General features: G+C 39.8%; 1 protein-coding gene across 1 annotated transcript in view; it reads left to right on the forward strand.

Annotated features, from left to right (window-relative positions):
* LOC104542555 (protein SPT2 homolog) overlaps positions 1-5,300 on the forward strand; it is a gene marked incomplete at its 5' end in the record, with an annotated part of 7,008 nt that extends 1,708 nt beyond the window's left edge. Inside the window, 5 exon segments of the mRNA XM_010186906.1 lie at positions 1-1,016; positions 1,182-1,592; positions 2,418-2,571; positions 2,913-2,990; positions 5,204-5,300. The exon segment at positions 1-1,016 is cut by the window's left edge and continues 29 nt beyond it. Coding sequence (XP_010185208.1) covers positions 1-1,016; positions 1,182-1,592; positions 2,418-2,571; positions 2,913-2,990; positions 5,204-5,300 — 1,756 coding nt within the window.
* Between the last annotated feature and the right edge of the window lie 7,926 nt (positions 5,301-13,226).

Raw genomic sequence — 13,226 nt, forward strand, 5'->3', positions numbered from 1 at the left:
GAAGCCTAAAAAGAGGAGGACTTGTGAGAATGTCACTCAGGCCCCAGAGGCTGAGTACGCAACAGAAGATGAAACTGAGCAACTTGAATACAGTCAGACTGAGTCTGAGCATGAGCAAGAAGAATATGAAGAGAAGCCATCCAAAGTTGCAGTGAAACCAAAGGCACCTCCCAAAAGTGCACCAGCACCTCTGAACTTTGCAGAGCTCTTAAGGCTTGCTGAAAAAAAACAGTATGAACCGGTGGAAATAAAACCAGTGAAAAAGGTAGAAGAGAGACCCAGAACAGCAGAAGAATTGAGAGAGAGGGAGTATTTGGAACGCAAAAACAAAAGAGCAGAAATGCATAAGAAAAGTGAGAAGGAGATTAAGACTGCGGTGACACCCAGTTCTTCAAAAAAAGTGACTTCTCAGAAAGAATCTGTAAATGCAAAACTTAACAAAAGCTCAGTAGATAAACATTCCACACCAAAAGGCAGTTTGTCTTCTATAAGTGGTACTAACAAGAAATTCAAAGCACCAGCATTGACTGAAAAACACGCACGGTCATCATCGTCCTCAAGACATGATCAAATGGAGAAAACCTCCCAAAATGGCTCCTTAAAGAACCTGACTGGTAGCAGTCATAGTAAATTACCTGTCAATGGTATTGGAAAGTCTGGCTCAAGCTCTCATGTGCCACTCTCAAAACCAGTGGCCAATGGGGCTCAGAGGCTACCATCTGCTAAAGAATCCAGCCTGAAAAAGTCTGCCCATACACAGTCAGGAAATGCTGCAGCACTTCAGCATGGAATCAGCTCCAATGCAAAACGTTCAGGCAGCAGCTTAGGAAAAGGAGGACCTGGACATCCAGGTGGTGGTTCAAGTGCAGGACCTGGGCGACTGAGCGGCAATTCTGGTGTGGGACCTGGAAGGCCAGGAAGTGGTTTAAGCCCAGGACCTGGGCGACTGGGCAGCGGCTCAAGCACAGGACCTGGAAGGCCAGCTAGCAGCTCAAACACAGGACCTGGGCGACCAGGCAGCAGCTCAAGTGTGGGACTTGGGCGACCTGGCAGCAGTTTGGGCACTGGACCAGGAAGGCCAGGCATCAGCACAAATGCAGGACCTGGGCGACCAGGCAGCAGCAGTGATAGAGGACTAGGAAGGCCAGGAGTCACCCCAAGCACTGGATCTGGGCAACCAGGCAGCAGCTTGGGAACAGGACCAGGAAGGCCAGGAGTCAGTCCAAGCACAGGAGCCAAGCGACCAGGCAGCAGCTTGGGAACAGGACCAGGAAGGCCAGGAGTCAGTCCAAGCACAGGAGCCAAGCGACCAGGCAGCAGCTTGGGAACAGGACCAGGAAGGCCAGGAGTCAGTCCAAGCACAGGAGCCAAGCGACCAGGCAGCAGCTTGGGAACAGGACCAGGAAGGCCAGGAATCAGCCCAAGCACTGGACCTGGGCGACCGGGCAGTGGCTTGGGTACAACTGTAAAACCAAAGTGTACTGTTGTGTCAGAAACTATTTCTTCTAAAAACCTAGTCACAAGACCTAGCAATGGACAGATAAATGGCATGAGATCTCTTCAAGGACATAGACCCACGTTTCTTCCACAAGGTATAAAGTTCTAGCTAAAATAATTTTTTCACTTGGTTATTTGTTTTGTATTTTTTGTATATGTCTGAGTTGAGGTCACTGGGCATCTTTGACAATTACAGATGCAATTAGGAAGACTTGGACAAAATATCATATTTGACTTTTAAAAAGTGTAGAATTCTTTAACAGTATTTAATTTAACAGTAGAATGCTTTATTCTGCTTTGCAACTTTTTATTTATTTTCACCTATGCTCATATTCCTTGAAATACAGGCCTGATGTGAAGTATTATGTGAAAGAAAACTGAGCAGCCTGTGATGGATGTTAGTATACAAATACTATTAAAAGGAAAAGACTTGAAGGATTCATTTCCTGCAATGCTTAATTTTGCTTAGTCTTTAAGATTCTGTAGTGTCTTAAATAGATGCTTAAAGTGGTACATGAAAATTAAAACCACACAGCAAACCTGTGACTGATACTCAGCTGTTTTGGCAAATTCACCTTATCAGTAAGTGTGCAGCAATAAATTTATTTCTGAACAGGAACAAGCAGCATGGACTCCAGCAAGTAAGTGCCTAGAAAACCCTGAACAAGAATGCAGACTTCTGTCTGGTCGTTTTCTCAGGATGCCGTTGGTGATACTGATATGTAATCTTCCATAGCACAACGTAGAGGAAAGGTTTCCTTTTACTAAGTTTCTGAGAATTGCTAGTTAACTTGGGGCAGAAGTTCTCCACCTTGAAGCCCAGAGCTGTAAAATGACTGTGGCCAAGGTATAGGAAGAAGTACTGTTAAATTAATGTTTTATTAATGTTTGGGGTTTTTTTTCGCTCCCCTGTCATTTAGGTCCTGGAAGAGCACCTGTTGGTTACAAGAGACAAATAGAAGATGATGATGATGAGTATGACTCAGAAATGGACGACTTCATTGAAGATGAAGGAGAACCCCAAGAAGAAATATCAAAACATATTCGGGAAATATTTGGCTATGACCGGAAAAAGTAAGAAAAAAATCTCAGTCTTAAGATACTGCAGAACAAGCATCAGAATAATAGAAACAGGGGAAGTGCTGGTATCCAAAAATGTCTTTGCACTGCAGAAACTTAACAAGCATTAGAAACTGCTGGAAAATGAAAGCTCTTTTTTAAATACTTCCCTCTTTTCTGACAATAAGATGTAAGAAACCAAGCATTTTAAAGGCTTGTAACTTAGATTCTCTCAAAACATTAAAATCTGTGTATGGCAAGGTAATTACTCTTTCTAAAGAGGTGTGTAAATTCAAAATTCCATTGTACATACCATGGTTTTTTTAGTGTGCTAAACACTAATATTTAATTTTCAGATACAAAGATGAAAGTGATTATGCCTTACGTTATATGGAGAGCAGCTGGAGAGAGCAACAGAAGGAAGAAGCTAGGAGGTATGCATGGATTTAAACTCAGAAAGTGGGAATTTTATTTATTCCCCAAGTCATGGGGCTAAGGTAGAGTGGATATTTGCTTTTTATAGCAGAGGTAAATAAGCCTTACTGTTTTTCATAAGAAAGCTTAGGTAAAGATGAAACGCGGCCAGCCAGTGGTGGGTGCAGTAAATAAATGATTGTTTGTTCTCATGCATCACAACCCTCGCTTGTTAAAAAACAAACACACACAAACCAAAAACAACTTATGCCCAAAAATCTTTTAAAAAGTACTTTAAATTTCAGTTGAAATGCTGAACTGTTCAGTTTGTCCCAAACATTATAGCATTCTGCTGGTTTGAGGACTAGAAGGAGATTTGGTTTTACCTATACACATGGGTTTGTGTGTGTATTTCTATGTCTGTATAAAAAAATACTCTGACAAATTTTGTAATCAGTGATTTCAAATACGAAGATTATATTTTGACCATTGGTTTTGGCCTCTAGACCCGCACAGTTCTTATGTCACTGTTATAAAACCTGGTGTTCAAAACCTGACTTTCTGTTTGGTTTTTAATGGCTGGTGGAAGAAGCTTTGTGAAAACTACGAGAGCTTTTTTTGATAATGGAAAATATTGGAATATACTGAGTTACCAATTTTTTTTATTCTACTGAAATTTTTATATTCAAAAAGTGCCTTGAGCATTGGAAACTTGCTTTCTTTTTTTTTTTTTTGAAGATATAGTCAGTGTCCTCATTCCTCCTTGCTCCTGAGGGCAGCTGCAGCTCATGCAAAGCTGTGATCCCTTAAATGGCATTAGAGGAAATGACTGAATTCTACAGTGATATTGCTATTGACTGAATTCTCTCGAGACCTAGAGAGAAGTTTTGCAGAGCTGAATACCTGGCTAACTTTTAACTACACATCCTAGCATAAAGGAAGGAGAGATAAGAGACTTGAGTAAAACTTTGTTTAACTATTTTCAATGCTCAGCTACTTTTCAGTGAGAGTTTGGTTAAAAGCATTGTGACTCTTGAAATGAGGATTTTTTTCTAACCAAGCAAGCTCACCAGAATTGTAGCAGTTAAGTTCTAAGTTGAAATGAAAAATGATGCTTCGAGACAGAGTTTTATCACACAGATCCTCAATATGTTTGTTTCTATTCCTAATTTGGATGACTGCAGTGTCCTGAGTTCAAGATCACTTTGCTATGCTTGTTTAGGCATAAAATCCATTTTAGAGCCTGTACTGGAGCAGTTTAGCCCAGAACACTTAAATAATCACTGTTACATGGTTGAACCTTTTGCATCAAGATGCGTGCTACGCTGCCTTGTGTCGCTTCATAATGAACTATGGGTGTGCAAATGCACTTGGTAGGGCAGCAAATGAGACAGCAGCTGCTCACCAATGCTGCCTTATGTCGCTTCATAATGAACTATGGCTGTGCAAATGCACTTGGTGGGGCAGCAAATGAGACAGCAGCTGCTCACCAAACGGTAACTTTGCTCCACCCATTCCTAGAATCAAGTCAGCAAGACTGTCCAGCCCTTACATATTGAAGAGGAGATCAGTGATTGCAGACACGGTTTTAAGTATCACTTTCAACATACTTCTAGGAAGCTGAAGAAATGATGCAGGGATGTAGCTAGAAAATGCTGTGTTAGTCTGTTCCATGAGCCTGCCACCCAATCATAGTATTTTGGTGGACAGAGAGTGGAGCAATGTTGTGCTTCAAGCTACCTGAATGGTGCTTCAAGCCAGGAAGTTGCAACAAAATCTTTTGTTTCTCTACTGTTTGATACATCCATTCTCTCCCTTGCCAATGTAAAATGTTTAAGTGGCTTTTAGAAGTTGATGAGTCAGTCCTGCTATGACTTGTATGTAAGAGCTACATTGGCAAAAATTGATGGATGTGTTTCAGCAGCTTTTTGAAAGAAATTACCTTTTGCATTGAAATCAGGTTTTTTCCCAATGTTTATTTTTTATTAAAAGTTTTAAAAGTGTTTTTCCCTCAAAAGATGTGATTCTAATCTAAAGATAAAAGCTTGCTTTATTTTCTTAAAGCTGTATTCTTGCTGTAATTGAAGAAAACTTAAGATTGTTGAACTGATGTAAATTTTTGCTTAAATCAGCTGTAGTAATTTCAGGATTGCTTTTCTTGCGGGGAGGGGTAGAGGTAAAATTTCATGTTTCTTGAGTAGCAGCGTGTAAAGGATTTCATCTTATTTGGCAGCTTGAGACTTGGTGTTCAGGAGGATTTAGAAGAATTGAGACGTGAAGAAGAAGAATTAAAACGCAAGAGACAGTCTAAGAAGCTGAGGACGCGTTAACTGACTTACGGTGTTGACTTTGTTCAATTTTCTGCTACCCTCTGCCTCCATACATCTCTTATTCTACTTCAGTTTCCATTTGCTTGTTAGAGGGCAAAAGAATATTTAAAGGGATTAAAGTACTGAAAATCAAAAGAAGAGAATAAGATATTTATTTTTAATACTTGTCAGGGTTGGTTTTTTATGAAGAAATTAATGCACTAATGCATATTATTTCCATTGATTTAAACCAGTTTAAGATGCCAGCAGAAATATTGACTAGCTATGCACTGACTCAGAACTGTGTGGCCCATATACCAGTAAACCAATTTTGCATTCACTTGAAAGAAAGGAATAGCATTCTTGTTCCCTGATACTTCTTGAGACTTGGAGAAATTGCTTTATATCGTACTGTCTCCCAACTTGAGCCTCAAAGTATTGCAATGTCATCTTCTGTACAGAAGCAGCTTGGGTGTAAATTCAGTCATTGCCACGTGTTCAAAGCAATAAAGTGCTGCATAGTTTCTGATTTGAGGACACATAGATGATAATGTGAACCTCTTTCTTTCTAAACAGAAAAATGCACGTCACTTGCAAATTGGACAGTTAGAGATATGGCCAAAAGGTCATACTGGCTTTTGCTGTGTCTGGAATTCCAATGCCAATCTAATTCAGTATGATACACACCCTGAAGACAGGAATTTCTAGTGTTTTAATGTAACTTGTGCTTTTGGGCTCAAGAATATGCTTGGGAATTCTTCTACCCTGTAAATCTTCACATTGGTTTAACAGCTTCTGCTGCTTTTACAAATTGTGTACAGTGCACATGTTTTTTCTTGCATTAAACATCTGATGTGTTAAATGATTTAAAATGTGAAGCACTCATTTTTCTAATAATGTTTACTATTTGGAAAGCACATCAGATTTGTTTTTTTAGTGTATTTTCAGCTCTTCAATATTAACAACTTCATGTTACCTAGTTAATACTTTGTGTTTAATTTCATCAAACCAAAAATCTAAAATGTTACTTGTTTCAGGAAAGTTAATTCAGTTACTTACCTTAATGCCCATATTTGCACATTGTTTGTAACTATGCACTTAAAGACTGTTTCTTTCAGTAACTGAATTGTTTACAATCGGCACAGGGTTCGTGTACATGTAGAAGAATTGTACTGAGAGTCTGAAGCTCAAATCTGGTGTTGCATCTACTTTCATTTCCCTAGGTTGCCCTTCAAAGCTCATCAGTATCACTGCTCAGCTTTGCCTCAAGCTCCAGGACTCCATTGATAGTAGTACCTCTGGCTTCAGCTGCTGTTATGTTTTCATGCTAGAAGTGCTTGGAAAAGTACAAAAAGGGCTTTGGGTGTTTGAGGGGGAAAAAAGTAAAGGAATAAAAAAGGAAAAATTACATGATAGGAAAGATTCCTTTGTCATTTTTCTACCAGGGGCTATTCTTAACAGTGCTGTTTCTAGGAAGCAGTTCAGATAGCAACCTGTAAGGAACAATCGTGGAAGCTGCTGAAGTTTAAGCATCTGACTCCTAATGTAAGAAAAAACAGATTTGCCTTTTTAAGATGTTTTGTCAATAGTGTAGCATTTGACTGCCTCAGTAAAACACTGACATGAGTAAGCTATTGAGATGGATTCTATAAGCTAATTCAGTATTAGCTGGCAGGAAGCCCAGATAGAAGATACCATTGTTGCTCCTCAGTATTTTTAACTTTCTCTATTAACTAACAAAAGCAGTTTCTCAGTGTATGCACTTGAGATCATGCAAGATCATTCTCACTGCTTGTCTAGAAGTGTTGTATTCATTCTGCTTCAGTGGGACCATCTAAAAGTTTCTGTTGTACTTCCTAGACTGAACCACTCAAGACAATGAACACTGGGACCATGATCAAGTTACTGGCTTTGCTGCTGTTTACATCTTTTTAGCTGGAGAAAGGCTCTAGGTCTGTCAACCCAGACAGCTATATTAGCTGTGAGCAACGTCCTGCCTGGTTGGGGGGAAAAAAAGTCTCTTATGAAGCAAAAGAAATATATTAATTAAAAATTGGTTCAGTAGGGAATTAAATCTGCATTTCCAATAAATATAGGTTAAATAAGACATGATAATTTCACTACTTTCTGACTATTTAACCATCAATTAAATTTCTTAATCTGTAAAGCACTTTGTAATTTGTCTTTTAGATGGTGACTGGAATGTACTCTGCTAGCCTCCCTAAGACCCTGTATAACTGTTTCTTCCCACAGTGATCATTACTTCGATTTTGTCTATTTCATATGAAATTATTCAAGGACACACTTGTAATTTTACAGTCAAGAAGTACTTGCGCATAATTGGCATGGGATGTTAATGTTTTTCAAATTTTGTACAAATGTTTGTGTTTTAATGTGTTTGCATTTGGTGCATATTTGTAAATGGGCTAGCAAGGAATGAAATTTCTTAGTTCCTGACCTTGTATCCAAAACCGTGTTTACTGCTTGCCAAGTTAGTAGTATTAATCTAACGAGAGTACTTCAGTACTTGTCCAAAGTGCATCTGAATTTGAGGTTAAGAAACTGCAAGAATGCTTGTATTGGTTTATGAGCATCTGATGTTAAGCTAATAATTTAATTGTATTCAATGAAATTCTGGTTTGGTTTTTAGAATTTTAATTCACTGTTTGACAATGTGCCTTTTTCACTAAATTTTGTCAAAAAATAATGAATGTAGGAGTGTAAAAAGGTTGGCCGGTTTCTGCTATCTCAGATTCTATATCCTTAAACTTGACAGTGTGAAATGACATACTTTTCATAAAACCCTTCCAGGTCTGGCTTTGATTGCACAATTACAGTAGCTACTTCTCTACTGCTAATGCTAAATCAAACGAAGGGCACTTTCTACTGATGACTAATTTTTGAAAATGTCTCATATTTACACTTGAGCTGTATTTCACTTTACAGCAATGTCTTTTGGAGGCCAGGGTTCTGCATATCACAGGAAGCCTTAGTGTGCAACTCTGTGCTGTGCTTTAAAATAAAAATCTTTCAAGAAGTATATGAGATCTCTATGGAAATCTGGATTTATTTTTGTGTAAAGCCCAAAATATTGTCCAGGAAAATGAATTTTCTATTTTTTTTGCATTTTGTAACATAATCTAGTAGCTGATGCATATTTCTAGATATAGCATATTTCTGGAGACCAAAACATGTCAGAAAATAAATATATGGAGAAACTGGTGTTTAAATTGTGATGAATGTACTTCTATTTATTTTGGTGAGTGGGTGTGATGCAATATTAAAGTGTTAGTGTGTAAATAAGGGTGCTTCTAGTTTTAGTCTGGTTTTTTTTTTCCTTTGGGGATATAATTTGTGCACAGTGTCTTCTTACACAATGTGACAAATCAGGTGAAAAACTCATACGTAGCTTAACTTTTCTGGTGCTGCCAAGGAAGTGTATACTTATGCACACACCAAATGCACACAAGTTTTGCAAAGTCTGTATACAATGAATTACAGGCATTAAACATTTTCCTGCTATTTCTCATTGGTTTACTTCATGGAGTATTTCTCAGAATTCTTTTCTGCTGGTTTCCTCTGAGCTAAACACAAACCACATGAAACACCGTTAGGCTGAATGTTCGCCAAGAATTGTTATCTTGTTTTCATGCAGCCAGCAAGAAGGTATGAAAAATTAATGGAGTCACTTAAGAGTTCAAGAAGATCTGAAAATCACTGGCATGTCCTGCAGTTTAGGCTTGTGACATATATATTTGGAGGTACATTTAGAATTACAGTATACATAAGTGTGCCAGTTTCCTTTAATCTCTTCCATTTGCAGTGTGGTGTTTCGTAAGCAGCATCTTTCCTGATTTCTTATTGCCATGTAAAGAATCTGGATGTCCTCAATTGCTGTCTCCTATAGAACGGTTTCCTGCTTTGACAGGTGGAGGAAAATACCAGTGTCCAAATAGGCTCGCTTGGTGTAGTCACTTGTCTTTTCTTCAAAACAACAATGCTTGTACACTTGTATGCTTTAAAAAAATATTTTTTAAAACATCTTATTGCAAATTAGTATTTAATCTGTCCTAAGAGTAGTGTGTTTTGATGGCATGAAATCTTACTTGGCGTGGAATTCCCTTGAGATTTTTTTAATGTATCTTCAAAGCTGTAATCGGTCATTATCAGTCATTATTTCAAAGCAAACATATTCTGTTCAGGCAAAGAGTGATTCTACATTGAGTTATTATCTTTATGCAGCCAGTAAAGCTGTACTTCTCCAGAAGCAATAAAATTATTTCCCTCAGGTTTAGGGGAAAATAAAATATAAAAAATACAGGTTTCCCTTCTTTTGAGGGCAGTTTTTAGTTGTAATTTATTTGAAACAACATTTTAGTTCCATAAGATGGAACTGCGGTTATTTTTCCGTAAGCCTAGGGATTCAAAAAACCTTTTGACATGTCATGCTTAACATACTTTGTGAGATGACATTAAAGGTGGAAGAGGTTCCTGAAGTAATGAAGTGTCACCAGTTTAGTTCTAACTGCTCTGCCCACAACTGATCATTGCTTTGTTTTCCCGAACCACCTGGTGCTTAATTTACTTTGTGGGTTTTGTCTGTGTGGTTCTTCATATGAGTCTTGGTTTTTACCTGTATCCTTTTCCCTGCAATGGCAAATTCATACTTTTTTTTTGTATGCTGGATGCAACTTCTGCCCAGTTTCTCAACATTTCTCAGTTGAGAGAAAAGCAAGCATCAGATGCCCTCTCTTATATTGTGTGTGTGAAAGTTGATAGCAACTGGCAGTGTAAAGAGCTTCAGTGGGTTTGGTGGTTTTGTTTGGGTTTTTCTTGTTAAGAGAATGGGCTTGTTTCTGACTTGAAAAACATGAATGTAGTGTTCCAGGTTTTGTAGTGCATTCAGAATAACTATGAGAGTGTAATTAGGCACACACTGAGTGTGAAAGGATGTTTTATAGTCCCTTACATTTACTTCTCGATGTATTTAACATCTTGTGGACTTCTTCATGAGAGGTAACTAGAGTCTTTGAATGACACAGCTAAGGCTGTATTATGTTTCTTATGGGTCTGTCCTCCTTATCACAATAATTCTCCTCCCTTCCAGCCCCTGCATTGCATGAATACTCTGTGGTCCCTCAGCACATCCAGTATGTCACGAGATTTGTCCAGACAAAGTGGTGGTGTATGTGTTAGAACACTACACCGGTCGATTGAGCTGCTGCTCTGTAATTGATAAAGGGCTCTACTTTCACTGATTTTTGCGCAGGAGGTCCACTAATGTGAATTAATCAGCTTTATCTGGTTCTTTATTTCTAAAGGATGGCAGGAAATCTGGTTTTGAGACCTCTACCGTGGTGTCAAATGATGACATCATTTGACAAATAGTGCATCATAAATGATGCATAGATAGGCAGCCTGGTCACATAAGGTGAATCTTTAGAGTTCCCACGGAGTGACGCGCTGTCGTTGACAACCCTCTTCCCCCAGCCAAAATGAGTGACCCAGCAAACCCTTTATTAACCTGGCTTCTGTTTGCTGGCTGCGTGCACAAAGGGAACGTGGTGATGGCCGCATATAGCGTGTGATGTGGCCCAGGGCTATGGGGACGCCTGTTTACGAGCAGTGGGAGAGATGCTGAAACTTGCAGGAAAAATTAACTATTTTGTGGGAGACTGTTCATTCACTGCTGTATGCAGTTGAGAATGAGGTCTGACATACCTTGAAACTGCTGGTTTAAATTCAGCCTTGCTTGGATAGTGCTTTTAAACTGGTAGTTATTATGTGTAAAATGGTCACAGTGTAGTTCACACACTTGAGACTTTCTGGTTCTTCAGAACAAAGATGAACACTGAAATAAATGTTCTTATTCTTTATATTTCTAGAGCTGAAGCTGGTTTGGGTCCTGTGAGGAAATGTTCCTGTCTTACATGTTGTAGTTGCTCCTGAATTGTAGTTTCACATTTTTGAGAACCCTTTCCCCTGACCTTGCTCTATGCCAGCACAGCTAGAGACATACAACGCCCAAGGGCAAGCAGAAAAATGAGGAGACCTGTGTTTAGGGTATGGAAGTTTAAGACAGTTAAGACAACGCTTTTCCTCTTGTGTGGAGCTGAGTAAAATTCAAAGACCACATGCTGTAGAACTAGCTCCATGTTGCACAGGACTGTGATTTTATTTTGCCCTCAGCATCTGAGAAACTGCAGCCTATTTTCTCTATAACTTACCAGCTTAACTTTTCTACCAAGTCTCAAAGAAAATATCTCAGTAAAAGGACCCATACTGCTGGCAAAATGCTATGTTTTTGGATACATAGGGTGTGCTTTTATGGAAAAAGGAGTTCTAATAAAGTGAAAGTTGGGTGCATTGCTTGATAAATGCCAGTTTGGGGATTTTTCTGTAGCTTGTTTGGTAAGAATATATGCAAAATGCTATGGTCATATTTGGAAGAGCACAGTGTTACCAGTCACACTGGCCGTAGCAGGCTATTTGTGTTGAAAGTTCATATGCATTTAAAAGCTTTTCTGCAGCGGAGACAGCGTTTGATAATATATGACTTGATCTTGAAAGGTAAGACATCACCTCTAGACATCATATAAATGTAGAATTTACACCAAATCAAAGAGATGTTAGTCAAAACCCTGGCCAATAGACAATCAAATAGAGTAAATGAATGAACCTTTTTCTAGAATATTAAAATTTAGTATGTCCAGTAAAGGACAACTACTGTCTTGCAGCTGCCCACGGATGGTGTAAGGCAAGGTGTGTTTATCTGCAAGACTGCATTTACCAGAACACCCTCATTGCTTATGGAGCTGTCGATATCTCTCCATCTGGCCATGTTCACCTTCAGCACTACCTTGAGTGCTCCTGGCCTGCCTCATGTTGCTTTGTTTGATTGAAGCGAGTGTATAAACATACACAGATGAAGTAAATAACCAACAGAAAGTCTCTTCAGAAATTACAAGCATACTGCTGCCTTCTTCACATTCACAGAATCACAGAATCAGTAGGAGTTTGAAGGGACCTCTGAAGATCATCCAGTCCAACCCCCCTGCTAGAGCAGGATCACCCAGAGAAGATCACACAGGAACATGTCCATGTGCATTTTGAATGTCTCCAGAGAAGGAGACTCCACAACCTCTCTGGGCAGCCTGGGCCAGTGCTCTGTCACCCTCACAGTAAAGAAGTTTTTCCTTATGTTTATGTTGAACCTCCTGTGTTCCACTTTGTAACCATTGCCCTTGTCCTGTCATTAGGTACAACCAAGAAGAGTCTGGTCCCATCCTCCTGACACCCACCCTTTAGATATTTATAAGCATTAACGAGATCCCCCCTCAGTGTCCTCCAGGCTGAACAGACCCAGCTCTCTCAGCCTTTCCTCATACGAGAGATGCTCCAGTTCCCCCAGTCATCTTACTGGCTCTGCACTGAACTCTCTCCAGTAGTTCCCTGTCCTTCTTGGACTTGGGAGCTCAGAACTGAGCACAGTATTCCAGGTGTGGTCTCACCAGGGTAGAGTAGAGGGGGAGGAGAACCTCTTCAGCCTACTAACCACACTCTTCTTAATGCCCTCAGGATGCCATTGGCCGCCTTGGCCACAAGGGCACACTGCTGGCTCATGGTCAGCCTGCTGTCCACCAGGACTCCCAGGTCCCTTTCCCCTGAGCTGCTCTCCAGCAAGTCATTCCCCATCCTGTACTGATAATGGGGTCGTTCTTCCCCAGATGCAGTACCCTGCACTTGCCCATGTTGAATTTCGTTAAGTTTCTCCCTGCCCAACTCTCCAGCCTGTCCAGGTCTCACTGAATGGCAGCGCAGCTTTCTGGTGTGTGAGCCACTCCTCCCAGCTTTGTATGATCAGCAAACTTGCTGAGGGTACACTCTGTCCCATCGTCCAGGTCACTGATGAATATATTGAACAGGGCTGGACACACTGCTGACCCC

Source organism: Mesitornis unicolor, unplaced genomic scaffold (assembly GCF_000695765.1).
Source record: "Mesitornis unicolor isolate BGI_N332 unplaced genomic scaffold, ASM69576v1 scaffold22566, whole genome shotgun sequence".
In the NCBI taxonomy this organism is placed as follows: Eukaryota; Metazoa; Chordata; class Aves; order Mesitornithiformes; family Mesitornithidae; genus Mesitornis; species Mesitornis unicolor.